Source organism: Quercus suber, unplaced genomic scaffold (genome assembly GCF_002906115.3).
Source record: "Quercus suber isolate HL8 unplaced genomic scaffold, Cork oak 2.0 scaffold_402, whole genome shotgun sequence".
Classification (NCBI taxonomy): domain Eukaryota; kingdom Viridiplantae; phylum Streptophyta; class Magnoliopsida; order Fagales; family Fagaceae; genus Quercus; species Quercus suber.
The window spans coordinates 352,559-371,303 of record NW_027069853.1 but is presented as its reverse complement, the minus strand read 5'-3'; the positions used below and the strand labels follow the sequence as shown (position 1 = coordinate 371,303).

Here is an 18,745-nt window from a genome sequence, read left to right as displayed (position 1 = left end):
CAAGTATCTTTTTCTCTCAAAATTGCTTGAGACTTATGCTTTTTAATCCAATCGCAGATTTTATGCTAATAATACCTATCCTATTTTTTTCTCTTAACTTTTGTTTGGTAAGTTGCGATTAGTTTTCGATGAAATCTTTAATACTGTCAAGAAAAATTCATGATTTATTCTTTTTAAAAAATCTAAAAATTGATAAATATCATATAAGTCTTGTAGTATAAACCCTTCGATTCAAATACTGAAATTATTGGATCGCTACAAAAAATTGATAAAGATCATCACGTAAGTCCTGTATGATAGGAATTGAAATTGCATTTATTATGATTTTTTGTTGTTTCAAATCAAATAAATCATTTTTTTTTAATATATATTGGAGCAAAAAAGGACCAACGAGGTACTAACCAAGCCAAGCTATAGAAGTAAAAAAGAAATGGCCATTTTTCAAGCCTAGCTATTTTCTTCTTCTTTTTTGTGTGTAATATAACCTAGTAATTATCCTTCTTCAATTGGGGGAGATAGCTGAGTGGGACTTTTTCTTGAATTCAAACACCAATTGATCTTAGTCAATTAAATTACAAACTCAAGCATCTTCAAGTAGGAGTTGCCGAGGAGAAATAGTATTATTAGATTCTCCTAGATTTCCATTGATCTTCCCAGATTCCCACCTGATTCCCATTACCAAATCTCCATGTTGATCCCAATTGAATAATATGATGTGCTTGAGCTATTCATCGCCAAGCTAATGAAACGTGGTTAGGAACAGTAGTCTAAAGCATTGAAAAGGATGGGAAATATTTTGCCTTAAAAACTCTACAAAGTAGAGAGTTTGTTTTATGAATTAACCTCCATTCATGTTTAGTCAACAAAACAAAATTAAATTTCTTCAGATCCCAGAAATCGATACCACCCTCTTGTTTTAGTTTGCACAAATTACTTCATCTCATCTAGTGAATTTTCCTCTTATTGTCTTTTTAACCCACCAAATTTGCCCAACCATGGTATTCAAATCTGTACATAAACTATTCGACAATAGAAAACAACTCATAGAATACACTGAAATAGCTTAAACCACCACTTTTATCAGAATTCTATTTCCTACCTCGGTTAATAACTTCCCTTCCCAACCTTAAATAAAAGGATTTTTTAATTAAACTTTTATATATTATAATCTAATAATTATTATTGAAATATATATCATACATAAATATATTTATTGATTTTTTTCATACATTACATGCCAGGGACAGACCTAGGTGGGGCCCAAGGGGGCCCGGGCCCAGGTCCTATTTTTTTTATTTTTAATAGTTATTACATATTTCACATTTTAGTTAGCCCCCTTCCAAAACCTTAGAGCCCCCTTATCCCCAATCAGCCTAACTAGCCAAACTCAAATAGCAACTATCAAACTCAAAACTTAACAAAAACAATAAAAACAGTCATAATGGTGATTGTATTTTAGCAAAAAAAAAAAAAAAAACAACTATTTTACCACCAAAGAACCAAAAAATCATGTATTATTGAAGAAACTAAAGTTAAATTTTTTCAACTACAGTAAACTAGTATAAATACTAGTTGATTGTAGTAAATTGTTAAAAATAAAATACAATATTTTATTAAGATTATATCTCTTCCTTCAATTAAAAAACTCAAATTCTCTTTCTTCATTTATTATTTAATGAGTTGTTTATATTATTTTAAATGAAGTGATAAAAGATATAGAACATTTGATATTTGATGTATTGTAAATTGGGGTGATAAAATAGATAAAGTAGTTTTTTGAGATGTTAAAATTTAAAATTTTTAGTACCACCACTGTGAATGCTCTAAATTATAAAAAAAATAAAAAAATATTTAAAAAAAAAAAAAACCTAGCCAAACTAGTATTAAAAAAAAAAAGTAGATGATTGCATTTTTATGTATTTAAAAATAACGATTTTGTGTATTTATAATTTTTTAATACTATATAGATGTCTATTTAAATTTTTTTTTTCTTTATACTTCTATTCCCGCTAGTTTAAAATTCTGAGTCCATCCCTTATTACATGCTAGCAAACATATAAAAGTAACTTTTAATCAACAATATTTTGATATTGGTAGACATCAAAATGGTTTTTTGTACACTTGTACATATCCTTTGAGAAAAATGTTAAAAACTAGTTTATTTAAAAAAAATAAAATAAAAAAATTGAAATGCACACTTAAACTAAACCGATATATAATGAGTTTTTTTTTTTTTTAAATAAAGAAGGAGCAATGGGAATTAGTTAAAATTGGCATATATATTTTTATCTATGTAGCGTTGTCGTAAAGCTCAAAGAAATTCGCAAAAGAAGACAGTTAGGTGAGGTGTTTTCCTCCATTTTATTTTATTTTTTTAATTTTTCTCTTTTAACCCCGAAAGAAAAGAAAAGAGACACAGAAGAGAATCGAAGCAAAAATTGGGGAATTGACAAAGCTCCGTTTAGCAATCACCGCATACGCATAGCATAGCCTAGTCACGTTGACGTTACCCCAATTTTTCCACCATTCCACACTTAACGTGGATCAAACTCTTCTCACACGCCACCTCTCCTTTCTCTTCCGATCCGATCACCAAAAGCCTTAGCTATCACAAAACCCCATCAAAAATTTTCAGTTCTTTCAGGGAAAAAAGAAAAGACTAATAAATGTTCATCGTCATCGTCATCATCAACTTATAGCATATATAAATTGAGAAATTGAGAAAGAGAGATAAAGAAAGATCAGAGGATGCAGAGACGGAGTCCTCCGAAGCACAGACACGATGGGACTTCGCCGCTTCCTCTGGGAATGGATTGGAGTCCTCCTCCTCGCAAATGGGTATTCTTCTTTTTTCTCTTGCTGAATCGGAGAATTTTTTAATTTCACTTTCTATGATATTGGACATTGAAACTTCAGTCACTAGTTCCATAAATTGCACTGTAATTCAATCGTGGTGGTAAAAAAAAATATTTCAGTTTCTAATTTGGGTTCTTTTCTTTTTTTTATGATTATAGCTTGCAATTCTTGTTTTTATGGATTTAGTGCATGCGTGCTAGTCATTATGATTTATAGGGTGTAACACTAAATTGAGTATGAAAAATCCTAAGAATTAATCTCAAATTCTAGTGCATGTGTTGCATCTTTGGTTAAATTAAATTCTTTCTTTATTTTTTTTTTTTTAAATTTATTATAAGAATTATAATGCACTGGCATTGTGCCGAAATTGAGTGTTGCTTAGCCGTATATTTGATCAAAAGTGTATGAATAACATTTTGATAGGGTTTAAGGCCGAAGGAGGAATAAATGTTGCTGAGAATTTAGTGGAATTGTGATGAAATGAAATGGGATTATTGGAATTAGTATGTTGAGAGAAAATCAGAGTCTTTGTTAAGTCTTGGTTGATTTTGATGTGTTCTTTTCTTAGCGGACTAGGAAGTGGACGCTATTACTGAGAAATGGGTTCTCATGTTGGAAGATTACTTGAGGAACAAATGTCATGTTACGGTTCTTGATTTCTTTTTTGGCCGGATTTCAGTGGTCTTGTGATGAGGGTTGTGGCTTAGTAGTTGTTCCATGGGCTTCTTTGATGAAGGTGTTTGAGTGGCACTGTTGTCCAACTTCAGTTATTGGTTGTGGTCTTCCTTGCTGGTCTAATTATACAATTGCACCTATCTTTCTTTTTGTGTATAATGCCTTATCTTTCGTTCTTCATTTTTTTTTTTTAAGTGGTTGAAAAAATGGCTATTTAAATTATTCATTCTTCATATTTAAAAACTTATTTTTCGCTCCTATTAAAGAAAAGACCATTTATATGATTTTTGTGGCATTTTAATAAGGTACATCTTGATTAAAATACTGTTACACCATTCCTGTTGATGCTTCTACAAAGTTAACAAAGACCATTCAACACAATTAAACTTCTGCTTTCAAAAGCACTTTAACGCAAGTAATAAAAGAAGAACTACAAGTTATCAGTGTATAACTCTTGGATCCAAATCACTTACTAAATGTTTTGAATTGTGAATCCCCACTATTCTCTATCCAATTTCAGGACAAAGGCATGATTATTTCAATTAAATTTTTTTTCTTTATTTTATGAGTATTATTTCGATTAACTTTGAAGGTATCTATTTGCTATCTTGTCATTTGCCTATGTTTGAGGGATGGCTGATGCAAAATATGTCGTGCAACCATCTTTTATTGACATTCTTGCAGTTATGTGCTATTTACAATTACTCTCATTCTTATATATATAGGGTTGGGTTCAAGTTACACCTAGTGTAACGCTAAGCAATGTTATATTACCCAATAACTTGTTATTGAATTCAAATTTCGAAAATTCCACTGTTAGATTGCATGTTCTATGTCTTCTTAACACGTGCCAATTTTCATGTCGATCCATAAACTCATTTTTTATGCATTATTTTAAATTATAAAAACTTGAATTGAAACAATTGATTGATGAGACGACTATTGATTTTTTATCATCTTGAAATTTTGTAAGCATGGAGAATATACGAAGATAATGTAGTCCAATGGTAGATTTGTCAAAATTCGCATTTAATTAAAAAATATTACCGAGTGGTGTAACATTGCTTAAAGTTACACCATGTGTAACTTGAATCCAACCCATATATATATATATATATATATATTTATATAGTGTATAGGAGAGGTAATTGGTTAGCAACCTTACCTTTAATTTTTGGAGAGGCTAATTGTTTGTCTTAAACTCACAACACATTTGCTTCGCAAAGGGCAAATGATAAAATAAAAAAGTATTGAGCAGTTATATGATTTTGGAAGGGCAAATGCATTTGCCAAAATAAAAAGTTCAACTCACCATTAAGTTTAATTTATGAAAATGCAGTTTACATGATGCAATTTCGCAATATTTTTCAGAAGGCCTCTTCACTCAAAAGTACAAGCATGTTTTTCTGAACAGCTGTATATCTACTTCTCTAGACCCCTAAAACTAAAAAAATGTGATTGTTTCATTGATTATTTGATGTAGGATTTTTAAAAGTTTAACACTAAATTATAGTTCTTAATGAGATCTTGAAGGGTTCTTGAATAGGGCTTGACTAACTCTTGAATGAGTTTGACGACTTTTTGGTGTTAAAATAATGAATATAATGAGATATAAAGTGAGACAAACCCTATGCAATCACAACTAGGTTTCCTAAGCAATAACACCCTCAAAGCTTAAAATATGCTTTTGGAATTCTATTAAATTCAACATTCTTATTTCTATCTTTTTATTGAATATACGACTCCTGTATGGGCTATTAACAATATTTCTCTTAGAAGGATTATGACTCCTATATAACCTTTTCCTAGAAAGGTTAGGACTAAATTAATTCTTCTAAATCAACAGAAAAATGACTCAAAACATAAAATAAGATTCATGGGCCTCCAGTACAGCCTATTATAGCCCATTCCAGAAAATCTTGAAATTGCCAAACTACCCCCATTTTAACAAAACTTCATTGAAACAGAACCAGAAACTTTCTAACCTAAAAGAAGTTAATACTAAAATTCAATAATAATTAAAGTGGCTTATGGAAGGTGCCAAGAAAGCCCTAGGTTGATACTAGACGACAATTCTGGAATCTTTTGGTATTTAATCTTCTTTATCTTTTTTTTCTCTGTTTTTCTTTGCACTCTTTACTGTTTGCATCATTATGAACCTCTGAAACCTGCATTAGCTGAATTGTTGTGACCTCTACAAATTATCTTTGAATTATCAGTTTTTATCCCCTAAAGTTCATATCTTTCTTGCAGAATGGACGAGACACAGTGTGGCCACATGATCCTCACACAGGATGGAGTTACTGTGTCACAATACCTTCCTGGGTTGTCCGTCCAAAATCAAGAGATTCAGATCCCGTAGTGGTACTCAAATTAATGACTCTTCAGTGTTAATTTATTCTCAGGGTTAGATGCTGTTTTTATACCATATATCAGGATTTGATTTAAAAATATGTCAACTTTACTTGTGATAAACCATATATATAGATAAACTTAAACCTCAGAAACATTCTTCTGGGTGGTGGAGGTGCCATTTGTCCCAAAGGCCATTGGCTTTGATATTTTCTGATTTAATAATTTATTTCAAAATTTCTACTAGAATATCGGCATTCCATATTCATGGTCACACTTTCTATTTTAGAAAATTTGTGTAATCTTAAAATTGACAAAGTCAACCATTGAATGAAACAGGCCAATGGAAATTAGAGGGCTTGTGCTGACAATGTTCATTCCAATAGTAGAAGTCACTTTGGTGTAGAAATAAAAGTGCCTTGTCACTAATCATAATTAGTTAAAAAATACTCAACCTCTGAAATATAATCAACCAAAAGAAATAAATATAAATATTTAACAAGCTCTATATTGATCTGTAAAGATGTCAAATGTACCGTTTATGAGTCACATTGCTTATTTATTTAATCCATTCTTTAGCAGCTCAACTTGAGGGCCAATTTATTTATAATTATTTTGGTTTTATTGGTTGGGTGTTGCTCTTTTTTCTCAAAGTACTGTTTACATTCTTGTTGGCTTCATAATAATTTTAACAGATGCTCCCCTAATTTAGCTTTTGTTTCTTTTATTTTTTATTTTTTTAATTGTTGCTAGGTTTTTTTAAATGTGGAAAGTAGACTCTAGAGAGGTGGCTTTTACATTGATTATACTTGTCATTTTTATGGACTTGCATTGCTTTTTATAAACATTTTAGGTGTTCGATTTTAACATTCTTAAGGGACAGTTTTACAGGGTTCAGGTTGGTGTACAATCACCAGAAGGAGTTACAACAACACGTGGTGTATTAAGAAGGTTTAATGATTTTTTGAAGTTATTCACTGTGGTAAGCCTCTGCATTTGCCTTGCAATTTGGTGCAGTATGAATTTCCTTTTACATATGGATTAAGGAACTGAACCATATCATGAGAACTTAGTTGTTCTTGGAGCATTTTATGGAAAAAAGTCATTTCGGTTTTGTTGTTTCAATAATACTGAATTTAACGATGTTTTTATCTTCCTACTGGCTGTCTTTTGCAGCTTAAAAGGGCATTTCCTAAGAAGAACCTACCACCATCTCCACCCAAGGGACTGTTGCGGATGAAAACCCGAGCACTATTAGAAGAGGTAGTCAATGTGTTCCTTAATCATACTTGCGTTAGTTGTACTGTCATTTATGTACCTGTAGGTCACATCTTCCTCAGATATCCACTTTATGTTTCACTAATCATTGCTAGAAGCATTTCATTATTTGTTGCACAGAGACAGACGTGTTCCTAAACAACTCCAAGAGCATTTGAAATTGAGATTTAAAAGCTAGCAAATTGATACAATGATATGATATAAATCCAGATCAGTAATGTCAAAATAAGCACTCCAAGCAAGGTTCATTGCCCCATTGCTTTATTGTTGTTTACAACACAGATCAAAAGTAATACTAGCTCTTTAAACAAGAAGGTTTAGCAATTGCTTTCCAGGACAAAAACATGTGCTACGTGTTTATTTCTTCTTGTATTTTCTCGGAACTTCATTTTAACCCAAAACGAGGCTACTGGACTATTTCAATTATATTTGAGGATTTATGTAAAGTACACCAATGAGCTCTAGCTCAACTTGCATCTTCTCTCCTTATATGTTCTAGGTGGAGGGTGAGGTCATGGGTTTAAGACTCATTGGGTGCATAACTTACCAATATTAAAATTAAAAAAAAAAGGATTTATGTAAATTATGCTCTTTCTTTTTAAATTCTGAAATCTAATATGCTGGAAATTAGAAATTCATTCTTTTTGTTTTATTGCCATCTGAACAACATATGAAACTTCAAATTTGAGGTTGGGCTTTGTTCATTCTTGGAAGTTCAGAAACTCTGTTGAGAGTTGGATTAAACAGCATTGTTTGCAATCTTCACACACAGGTAACTGATATTCTTAAAAGACTTACTTCTGTTGCAGAGAAGGTGCTCTTTGGAGGAGTGGATGATAAAGCTTCTGTCTGATATTGATATAGCAAGAAGCGTTGCAGTGGCATCTTTTCTTGAACTAGAAGCTGCTGCTAGATTTTGTATGTACATTTCTACTGCTAGTGCAAAGAAAATATTATCTTGTGCCATATGTATGTTTATATGTATACACAGATATTCTGATTTGGGGATATTTTCTAAAATCTCGTATCTTTCAGCCTAAACTTTTAAATAAGAACTTATTTTGTTCTTGGAATTACCTAGAGTTAAACATTTCAATTTATGTCAAAATGCTTTTCAGCATTCCAAGATGTAAATCAGCAAAATTCAGAAGCAAGTCCTGCTTCCAATAGCACGGTTTCTTCAATTCAATCGATACCCAATTCAAGCTTGCCTATTGTTGCTGGCAGTTCATCATTCACATCAGATTACGGTAGTGATACAGCTTATGAGACATCTGAGCTAGGAACACCGAGGCTAGGAAGGGATGACAATTCTGAAATTGGTTTGGAGGATCTAACATTGGACGAAGATTTGACAAGTCCAATAGAAAAGCTTGTAAAGTATGGCATGTCCAATATTGATGAGGGACTGTTTATGGGCCAGACAATTCTAGAGCAGTTGGAAGGCCTACCTAGGCATAAAATGAATGACAGGCATCTCAATAATGTTATAGAAAAGGATAAATATAATGGGAATTCTTCCAAAGCTTCATTTTTGGTTGGGAATGGGATGGAACTTTTCTCAGGGCCAGAACATGGTAAGGTAATTGATCATGTTCGCAAGCTCTCAAATGAGAGTTTTGGAAGTGACGTAAGTTCTCTGAGAGGTAGTGAAATGTCTAACTCTGGGATTCCAAATTCATCCGGTGATGGATCTCTTGACCTTCCTGGAGGTGCTGAGGGTTCTACTAGGATGGAAATTCTTGGCAACACAGACTTTCAGTTTCCAGGTGATGCTCAAGTAGTTCTTCCAATGGATCAGCGCCATAAATTGAACAGGGTTCTTTTCACAATGCAGCGAAGATTAGTCACGGCCAAAACAGACACGGAAGACCTAATAGCAAGGTTAAATCAAGAAATAGCTGTCAAAGACTACCTTGCTACAAAGGTATGTTTATTCATCCTATCCAGAAGTTACCTGTTCTGTCTGACTCGTTTAATTTGAGCTATAAATAAAATTAATTGTCATATCTAGCTTGATTATAAATCAAATATACCATAGTGTACTGATCAAAGATGCATCTTCAGACATTGGTATAAGTCAGATGCTCCTCACCCTTAAAAATAATGTGTGTTTTGAGATTTAGGATCATAAAAAGACTTTTGGAGAGTTTGACACCTCCTTTGTTTGGTCAATTTTATGTCTTCATTGGTAGGTGTTCTAAGTTCAATTTGACTTTAAATTTCCTAAGATAAATTTTATCACTTATTGGATAGTAACTCTTGTCCATGACAGGGCTAGAATTACCCCCCACTGTTTGCTGGGGCAAAAAATTTTCATGTAGTAGTTTTACTTGTCCTGAGGGTAGGGGGTGGGGGAACATTTAAACCTGTTATATTCATTCAATGCTGTGTGAGAGTTTCTTATTCTACATGACCTATTATATTTCAATACCTCACCCATATCCCCCCACTACACAATGACTAGCAGTCAGCAGCTTTTTCTTGATGAGACTCACCTTCCTAATACTGTTAAATTTAATTTATAAATTAATTAGCCTGGATTATGCACTGTAGTTTTAGTGGATTTTATTTCTGTGCAAGAACGTAATGGCCGTTGCCCATACAAAGTTCTAAAATTTTCAAATATCATTTACCGTTTAGAATTTTCTTCTTATAGACCTGGTAAATCTTTGAGTATTACACATACAGATGTTATTCTGTTACCATAAGTAAACGGATTTGCTCAGGTCAAGGATTTGGAAGGTGAACTTGAAACTACGAAACAGAAAAGTAAAGAAAATCTGCAGCAAGCTCTTTTGATGGAGAGGGAAAGGAATACACAAATGCAGTGGGATATGGAGGAACTTCGGCGAAAGTCGATGGAAATGGAGTTGAAATTGAAGTCCAAACAGGTCATATATCTTAGTACAACTCTTGTCTACTTTAATTTATATTTTTCCCTTATCTTATTTAATTTATATCTTTCACTTAATTATTGTTATTCCATTAATGATATGTGGAATGATACTAGGATGAAAAGTCATGTACAGAGTCAGGAAAAGAATGTACTGTTCAAGAGAAAGATGTGCTGCTGCAGGAATTGGATGCTAGTAAAGAGCAGCTTGAAAAGTTGTTGAAGCGATATGAAGAGCTAGAAGCAAAATCAAAAGCAGATATTAAAGTTCTTATTAAAGAAGTTAAATCTCTCCGAAGTTCTCAAACCGAATTGAAGCAGGAGCTTAGTCAAACACACAAAGAAAAGTCTGAGGCTGAGGTAGTTTTTTTTTTAATCCACTTAAATGTATTTTGCATATCAAATTCCTTTTAAATCAAGTTACCCTTTTTACATAGGGCTACTTCTTAATTAATATTGGCATGCAGGAAGCCAAAGCAAAAGACATGAGTAATGTAGTAACATATTGTTTCCTTTTTAAATGTGGATTGGAAAGAAGCATTAGAATTATTTGAATTAATGTAACAATGCCTTCCAAATCATTCCATGAAAATTTTCATCTTGATTTATTGAAGATTAATTAAATTGTGCAATGAACAACCTATCCCATGATGCTGATAATTTGTTATTTAAAAAAAAAAAAAAAAAAAAAGAAATTCATTCAACAGGAAAGACAAATGAGAGAGCATGCAAAAGCTTCTAGGGAAAAACTGCTGCATGAATGCCATATTCTTCACAATCGGCTTCAAGAATGCAACACCAATTTACTTGCAGACGATGAAGATAACTTTGTTGCAGATTCTTCATCACTTGCAGATGCTTTAGATTTGTTGGCTACAAGTGATGACCGTATTGGCCTCCTACTTTCAGAGGTACCTTCTATGTTTTCTTAGAGTCCTTTTTTTATTGCATTCTATTTTTCATGTTTTCTTGATTTTCAACTTGTGTCCAGAGCTTCTTTCCTTGATTAACATCATGATTACTTGACCGAATTTAGTGTGTCACCATTTAAGCTACCAAAACTGGAATCCTGAGTTGGCACTTTCTCTCTTTTGATAGTGGATAAATAGAGTGAAGAACTTTAAAATGGCTAGTGTCATTCAGTGTTTTGGTTACAATTGTTAATTGTATGATTCACTAGTTTATGTGTTTGGAACAGTTTTGGGTTTGAGCATGCTTGTCAAACAGGTTGTGCCCATTAAACATGGAAGTAGCCTAAGTACATGCCATTCACCTTATGAACTAGACTACGAATGCTGAATTTTTCACTTTCCAGGAAAGTCATAAACATATCTTGAATGCCAAGTTAGTGTTATATGTAACCCGGAGTATTTTTAGTTGAACATTCAGTATTAACTTTTATTGGTTTAAATTGTCATGTTCTGTCTTCATTGCTATGATTGATGAAAGATGTTCATGAGTTATTGATTAAAAAAATTTCTCACATTGCTTTGTCAACTCTACCTTACATGGACATTTCCCCTGATAAATGATCAGGCACAACTCCTAACTGAAAACAATGAACCTACTGCTTCCGGTGTTGATGAGAGTCATGACATCAATGATGCAGCAATAGATGATGAGTTAAGGAAGATGCTAGCAGATGTCTTCATCGATAATGCTAGATTAAGAAAACAGGTGAATTCTGTTACACGGCGTGCTCTCAGAGTGGACATAATATCTAACAAGAAAGAAGATGAGGAGGCTCCTTCAGGAAAAATTGTAGTTAATACGTCTGTATTGTAAATTTCCCCCTTCAATGATGATCTGCTATTTTATATGGCTAATCTCACTAATGTAACAGTTAATTTTGAGGTCCTATATACAAGTCTTCTGAAAACGGACTTGCATATTACTATTGTATTCTTCTTACTTTAATAATGAAAAAGAAAAAAAAGGTGAAAGGAGAACCATATATATGGTATTAGTTTCTTGGGGTGTAATAAATTGAAAACAAAGAGAGAAGCTAAATAAAGAAATGAATGGTTGTTGCTTGTTGCTTGTTGCTTGTTGCTTGGTGGACCTAGAAAAATTTGTCACAACACGGCCAAATTTCTTTTAGGGATGAAAAGTTAAAGCCTCAAAACTCGGCAATGAACACAATCTCGACTAGTGCCGTGAAGGAGCCTGCGTTTGGTGGTGGTATGTTCATATGAGTCACTGGGCTTCCTCGTAGAACAGCCTCCATTAGTTTTTCTCAGTTTCATCACTGAACTTTGTCTGACAAGATCTCGGAGCCGTGCACAGCAGTGAGATCTGGGTTTTCCTTTTCTAAGTATTTTTGCAAATTAAAATAAAATTTAAAAAGTAGAATCTTAAATGTCAATTTGAAAAACTGAGGTGGAATCATTATTTAAAGGTTTTTTTTAAGTGGATTGGTGACATGGTTTGATCTAAACCATTTATTTTAAAATGAAAAGACAGGATTGAAAGAACTCCATGTGGCAGAGTTCTTAGAGGATTTATAGATTCTTAGAGGATTTTGATCCGTAACGATGGGGCTTGGTTAAATCAATCTAATCAGATAAAAGTGGGAGCAGTGGTTAGTGGGACAAGAATGAATACTTTGTAATGTCAGTGGCTAAAAAAAAAAAAAAAAAAAAAAAAAAAACCCAAACTTTTAGGGTAAAAAATATGCTATAGTCTTTTTTATTTTATGTATGGAAATTCAAGGTATCAATCCTCGTGCGATCATGCCTAAACAGCGTTGTGGTTATGCTCTCTACCATTTGAGCTACGTTCCATATATATTGAAACGTCTTAATGGACAACACTTAGCACTTATATTACTAATAAAAATGTATGAAATTAAATTATATAGGAACATGTCACATTATTATATTACTAAAATATAAATGCATCTAATTACACATGATAACATTTTAATAGAAACTATATTTCAAGTTTTAAGTAAAATGTTAATATGGCGTGATTAGATATGGTAGAATGTATTAAACCCCAAGAGGTTGGCTAAGTGGTTTCTAAAGTCTCATGATATCTATGACATCCTAGATTCAAAACCTCATTTTGGGGCCACCCCAAAGGATTCCTTTCTGTAATAACCCGATGTGTATAGGACAGAGGACTACACATGCCCAACTCAGATACTCAAAAAGGTCGAGATATATATATGTGATAGAATGTATTGATTTTTAAATAAAAGACTGATGTGACAATTTCTTATTAGATGATATAAAATATAGATTTTACACTCAAATCCTTACCAAATTCATACTCAAAATGTATTTATATAGGTGACATTTTGTAATGGATTACTTTAATATGCTATTTAAAGGACTAGATTACTAATAGAAATAGACAGTGAGACCAATATAAAACACAATCAAACATTAAGGTTTAAAATGAAAACTTTGTAACATAAATGGCAAAAATGAAAACACCCAAAATTTATAGGATAAAAATTATGCTTTAGGCTGCGTTTGGTTCAATGTAAATCAAGTTCCGAGTGTAAAATGAATGCAGGGGAAAATATTTTCATGAAAAGAAAATATTTTCAAGTGTTTGGTTGTGTGGGGGGAAAAGGGCCCAGCCCAACATAATGGGCCGAAAGCCCATAGAAGAGCTATTTTGCGACCGAGAAGAAGAAGATGGAAAAGGCAGGGCCCATCTGGAAGTGGGACCCTCAGAAGGGAGAATTATTACAATCCGAAAAGGATATCTCCTGTCTGAAGAGGTTGTAATCCTCTGACGCAAATATTATAAATTAATTGAGTGTGTGAAAGGCCAAAATGACCTTCCGAGGACTCCACCTGATCAAGATAAGCTTTGAGTATGCCGGGAAACGATAAGGATGGAGAAATATCTAAAGAGAAAGCTGTGACTACCGTATTTAATACACTACAGCAATTTTTCTGACCGCATTTATGTGGAGAAGACCCCTAAACAGTGCATCCTAACCTACCGCCACTCACACAGAGCTAAAAGAAGATGCTTGACGTGACAGGTACTCAAGCAAACTCATGGATGAGGAACAAGTGGACGATGGAGATGAGGAGAAGGGTGGTTATATAAAGGAAAGAAGCACCAAACGAAGAGGTAGAGGAGGAACAAAAGAGAAAGAGAGAGAACTGAATTGTAACCCTAATGTGGCGTTTGGTACAGGGGAATCCACATTATTTCTGGCATCCAGATTCCTAGGAATGTGATTCCTAGGAATCACATTCCTAAGAATGTAGCTATTCCTATGTTTGGTTTATTTCAAGGAATCTTAAATGAATTATTTATTTTTCCAATTTTATCCTTAGATTTGAATGTGAACTACCAAGTCATTTAAAAAAAATGGTTAAAATTGTCAATTTATAAAACATACAATTTCCTTTAAGTTTGGGAATCTGGATTCCCACCTGTTTTAAAGGGAATTCACATTCCCACTGAGAGGGGTTTAAGGGAGGAATCCAGATTTCCCTGGCATCTGATTCCCTAGCATGATTTACAACCAAACATGGAAATCTTTAAACATTCCTAGAATCCTAAAACATTACCCTGTACCAAACGCCACATAAGACCTTTGTTCATCACATAAACAATAACATAGCTCTTCGAATTTTCAGGTTTTACGTGTAAATTCGTGTTGGCTTGTGTTTGAAAGTTGTGATCCGTTGCTATCAATCCAATACTTAACCTAGGTTTTTTGCCCATACTCTACAAAATTTATTGTTTTGGGCCTGGGCCACAAATCCCAACCCTACAGGTTGCATTTCAAAAAATGTTTTGGAAAATATTTTCTAGTGTTTGGTTGTGTTCTCGAAAATGCTCTAAAAAACTCATTTTTATCATGTTTCTCACATTTTCTTAGGATCCAAACATATATTATTACAGAGAATCAAAATATATAAACAATCAAAGAAACAAAAATCAAAACAAAAAAAAAAAAGCAAAAAAGCAATGAAGCGTGAGAGAGGGACTTAAGTGACAGAGAGAGAGAGAGAGATCGACGGCGGCCAGTGGGGGTTTGAGAAATGGGTTTAAGGATTGGGTTCTTCGGAGTGGTGGGTTCGTCGAAATGGGTTTGAGGAATGGGTTTTTTGGGTTTCTGAGTTTTGAGTTGAGTTTGAACAAGAAAAAATGAAGGGGACGATGAAGCTTGAGGGGACAACTCGCCGATGCTTTGGGCATTGCTCAACGAACAAGCTCGGTCTTGGGTGGGTCGAGGACGAGATCGGTTTTGGGTGGATCGGTCTTGGGTGGTGACGATCCAGATGGTGGCGCCGATGAGCTTCCAACGACGACTATAGGTGCGACTCGCTGGTGCTTCTAGTGGATCAATCTCTCTCTCTCTCTCTCTCTGGGTGTTTGTGTCTCTAAGTCCGAAAATGATTTGAAGGTAAAATAGAAACGTAAATCATTTTTCGGGTCAAAGGCCTTATTTTACGGTCAAAGTTATTCATTTTCCGGAAAATTTTATTTTACATGTACACCCAAACATGCTGCTGGGTGTAAAATGAATTCTGAAAATCATTTACACCCAAAACAAACACACCCTTAGTCTTTTTTATTTTATGTAGGAAAAAATTTGGAGAAGTGAGGTATCGATCCTCGTGCCCTAACAATGCTATGGTTATGCTATCCCCTTTGACTCTGTAAGTCTATTTGGATACAGTTAAAAACTGAAAACTGAAAATACTGTAGCAAAATAATTTTTAAATGTGTGGATAGTACTATAAGACCCATTTTTAATTAAAAAAATTGCTGAAAAGTGAAGTTTGTAGGTCTCGTGAACAGTACACAGCACGAGACCCACTAACGTGCACTGTTCACAAGAAAAGTCAACAACCACGGCTAAAAAAAAAAAAAAAAAAAGCACGTGTAATGCAACATCTTAATCCAAACGCTACCTCTATATATATATATATATAACACTTATCTAAAAAAAAAAAAAAAAAGCGCGTGTAATGTAACATCTTAATCCAAACGCTACCTCTATATATATATATATATAACACTTATCACTTATCGATTAGATTAATAGAAATGTATTTATATAGGTGATATGTCATAATGGATAACTTTAATCCGTTTATTAACAAACTCGATTACTTAAAGAAATAGATAATAGGATCAATATAATAAAAAATAAAAAATAAAAAAAAATAAAAAAATTGAACATAAATGTTTAAAAATGAAAACTATATAATGTAAATGCCTAAATGGCAAAAATAAAAAAACCCCAAACATTTGGGGTAAATTATATGTTTGCCTTTTTTATTTTATGTATGAAAAAATTTGAAGATAGTACCTTAACAAGGTTTTTGTTTATGCTCTACCACTTGAGCTACATTCCTTCTCATTTTAAAACTTAAAGAAATAGATAGAGATTTATATCGTTACAATAAAATCAATAATTTAAAAAGTTTCAAGGAACAAAAGATAAAGATTTGGATGATTATCTTAACATCTACTCCCCTCACTTTGCCTTCCATCCAAACACACTGGTAGGATAGCACCAAAAGGATTCGGCCTTATCGAATTTTGGTGAAGCAAACATTAAAAGTAACGGACGCCCTTGCCCAGAGACTCATTCAACCACATTATCACAACCATCTTCTGAAGTAACGGACGCCATGTAGTAACAAAAACCAGTGACAACAATTTCACCTGCTCCTATCTAAAAAAATGTCGTAATGGAAGAAGGGAATTTATTCCATCCAAATAGTGATTAAGCTTAAAGAACCACTACCAGATTGGTAACAAATACGTACACATTGAATTGAAAGATATGCTATACTGAGACACTAAATGATATCTAAGAACAAATCAACATATGGGATAGTAATTCTTCACCCATGCTTGTTCAAAACTACAAATGGTGTACACAACAGCCTACAGAAGATACACATCTCATAGAGATAATAAACAATTGAGCCTCCTAAGGGCCGAACTTGGTCGACCAAAACTTGGCAGGGAAAACATATATTATGGCCTGTTTGCTCAAGCATCATCTTTTCTACAAGTCAGCCCAAGCAGAATCAAACCCATAGACCTGTATGGATGAATCAATTAATTAAACACGTACCAACCAGAGTTGAGGATCAGTACAATCCAACGAGCATGGTTATATAACAGCCTAGACTATGAACAAACAAAAAAGTAAACTGTTATGTCAAATGGATGTACAATGTTCATCTTTAGAAATATAATAGCCATAATTTTCTATCAATTATCTTGTATGGAAACAAGATACTTGAATTGTTGGATTCCTAGGAAACCAATAGGACAGACCACTATCTAGCAAAATGGTCCCTCCGGACTGGACTTGTTGGTTCTATTGGCTTGTGTAAGGGTCCCCCCTCCTTGAGAGATGTTATTATTAGGGAGAAGGCTTAGTTTTCTTTTGTGTTGTATTCCTGTTTTGTTTGTTGGAATAAAATGTTCCGTTCATCAAAAGTGCATTAAAGATGGAGATCAAAAAGTAATAGTTTACAGACATAATGTTTGGGCACTTGACAAAAATGTGAAAAAGAAAAATGTTTGAGATCTCATCCAAGAACAAATTATGCCTCTAAAGACAATATAGCAAACTGGGGCTTCCATAGCATCTCCATTAATCAAACATTCTATTAAGATTATAAAACGCAGAACAAGTAGAAAGGCACTAAAATGATCATCTCATGACCATGTAAGTAAATGCCGGTTTATAAGTGCAGGAGTTTAATTTTAAATTCAGGACAATGGTAGTGTACCTTAACAACAATTATCTATTTCGCGTGGCTCCACAAGGATATAGAGTGGCTTTCCATTAAGCCTGCATTGTCCCTGAAAGCTATGCATTTGTCAAAGAGTATCATCCTAATTCCAAATGTCCATTTCCAGTAACATTGCAATCCAAATAAGGTGAAGGTGAATCATTCTCCTCTACTCTCCTCCCCTCTCCTCCCCTTCCCTCTACTCCCCTCTACTCTCCTCCTTCTCTAAACTTCCAAACAAGCCAATAGTTTTGCATTTCTGGAATATATAATCCCCCCTTATCAGCCACAAAACTACCTAGATGGTTTTAAAGGACAAAGCTCCCTCTACACATAGGCATGTTGAACACCCTTTCAGTGAAGAACAATAATGTGCCAGTTCAATAATTTTTAGGACAGCATCCCCCCCCCCCCCCACATGGGAGAAAAAAGTTTTTTCCAGTTTTCTTTTCTAGTATTATGTTTATCCAGTTTTTAACAAGCTCATACAATTTACAAGAGTTATTATGCAACCACCAAAAAGTAAGTCGCTTAGTATAATTCAACCTTGCACTATGATTAGTTTAGCTGGAAAATCAACCTCTATGAAATAGTCATAATGAGGTGGGGATCCACTCAGCAAAGAAAAACTAGACAAAGTACTTGTCATTTTTCTTTTCCAATTATCCTTTCCATACTACTGTGGTACTGTACTGTAGTGAAAGCATCACTTTGGCAATGCCTAGGCCTGCTCTTCGATTAAGCGGGACTTTGGCGAAAAAGCTGTCAAGATCAAGCTTTTAAAGTTGTTACACTTGGCAAGTCGGGTAACCGCACAAACAAGTACTCATGTGGTATGATTAGCACCCCTAAAATTAAAATTTTAAATTTTTATAAAAATGAAACAGAAAAACGAAATCTTTTTAAATTCAGTACAATAAGATTCTCAAAAAAAAAAAAAAAAAAA

At 33.6% G+C, this 18,745-nt stretch overlaps 2 protein-coding genes across 3 annotated transcripts in view; one reads left to right on the top strand and one right to left on the bottom strand.

Moving 5' to 3' along the window:
- Positions 1–2,336: 2,336 nt before the first annotated feature.
- LOC111986638 (PX domain-containing protein EREL1) lies at positions 2,337–12,027 on the top strand. Of its 2 annotated transcripts, XM_024018319.2 has the most exons (10): positions 2,337–2,838; positions 5,785–5,895; positions 6,767–6,865; positions 7,060–7,146; positions 7,971–8,079; positions 8,280–9,088; positions 9,891–10,055; positions 10,175–10,417; positions 10,750–10,968; positions 11,594–12,027. In XM_024018319.2, the coding sequence occupies exons 1-10, from the start codon at positions 2,749–2,751 to the stop codon at positions 11,840–11,842; spliced, it is 2,181 nt and encodes a 726-aa protein (XP_023874087.2). In that variant the 5' UTR covers positions 2,337–2,748; the 3' UTR covers positions 11,843–12,027. The 2 variants fall into 2 exon arrangements, with proteins under 2 accessions (XP_023874087.2, XP_065617301.1); XM_065761229.1 differs by lacking the exons at positions 2,337–2,838; positions 5,785–5,895; positions 6,767–6,865 and having other exon boundaries at positions 7,954–8,079.
- Positions 12,028–16,735: 4,708 nt separating this feature from the next.
- LOC111986634 (adenine phosphoribosyltransferase 5) overlaps positions 16,736–18,745 on the bottom strand; it is a gene marked incomplete in the record, with an annotated part of 5,974 nt that continues 3,964 nt past the window's right edge. Inside the window, 2 exon segments of the mRNA XM_065761239.1 lie at positions 16,736–17,096; positions 17,797–17,869. Of these exon segments, the coding sequence (XP_065617311.1) occupies positions 17,798–17,869 (72 nt within the window).

What these genes read in the sequence shown, in the direction of transcription:
- LOC111986638 (XM_024018319.2), top strand. Translation starts at nt 2,749, where the DNA reads ATGCAGAGACGGAGTCCTCCGAAGCACAGACACGATGGGACTTCGCCG. An exon ending in GAGATTCAGATCCCGTAGTG is followed by an intron (nt 5,896 to 6,766) that starts GTACTCAAATTA and finishes CTTAAGGGACAG; the next exon opens with TTTTACAGGGTTCAGGTTGG. An exon ending in TTGGCCTCCTACTTTCAGAG is followed by an intron (nt 10,969 to 11,593) that starts GTACCTTCTATG and finishes ATAAATGATCAG; the next exon opens with GCACAACTCCTAACTGAAAA.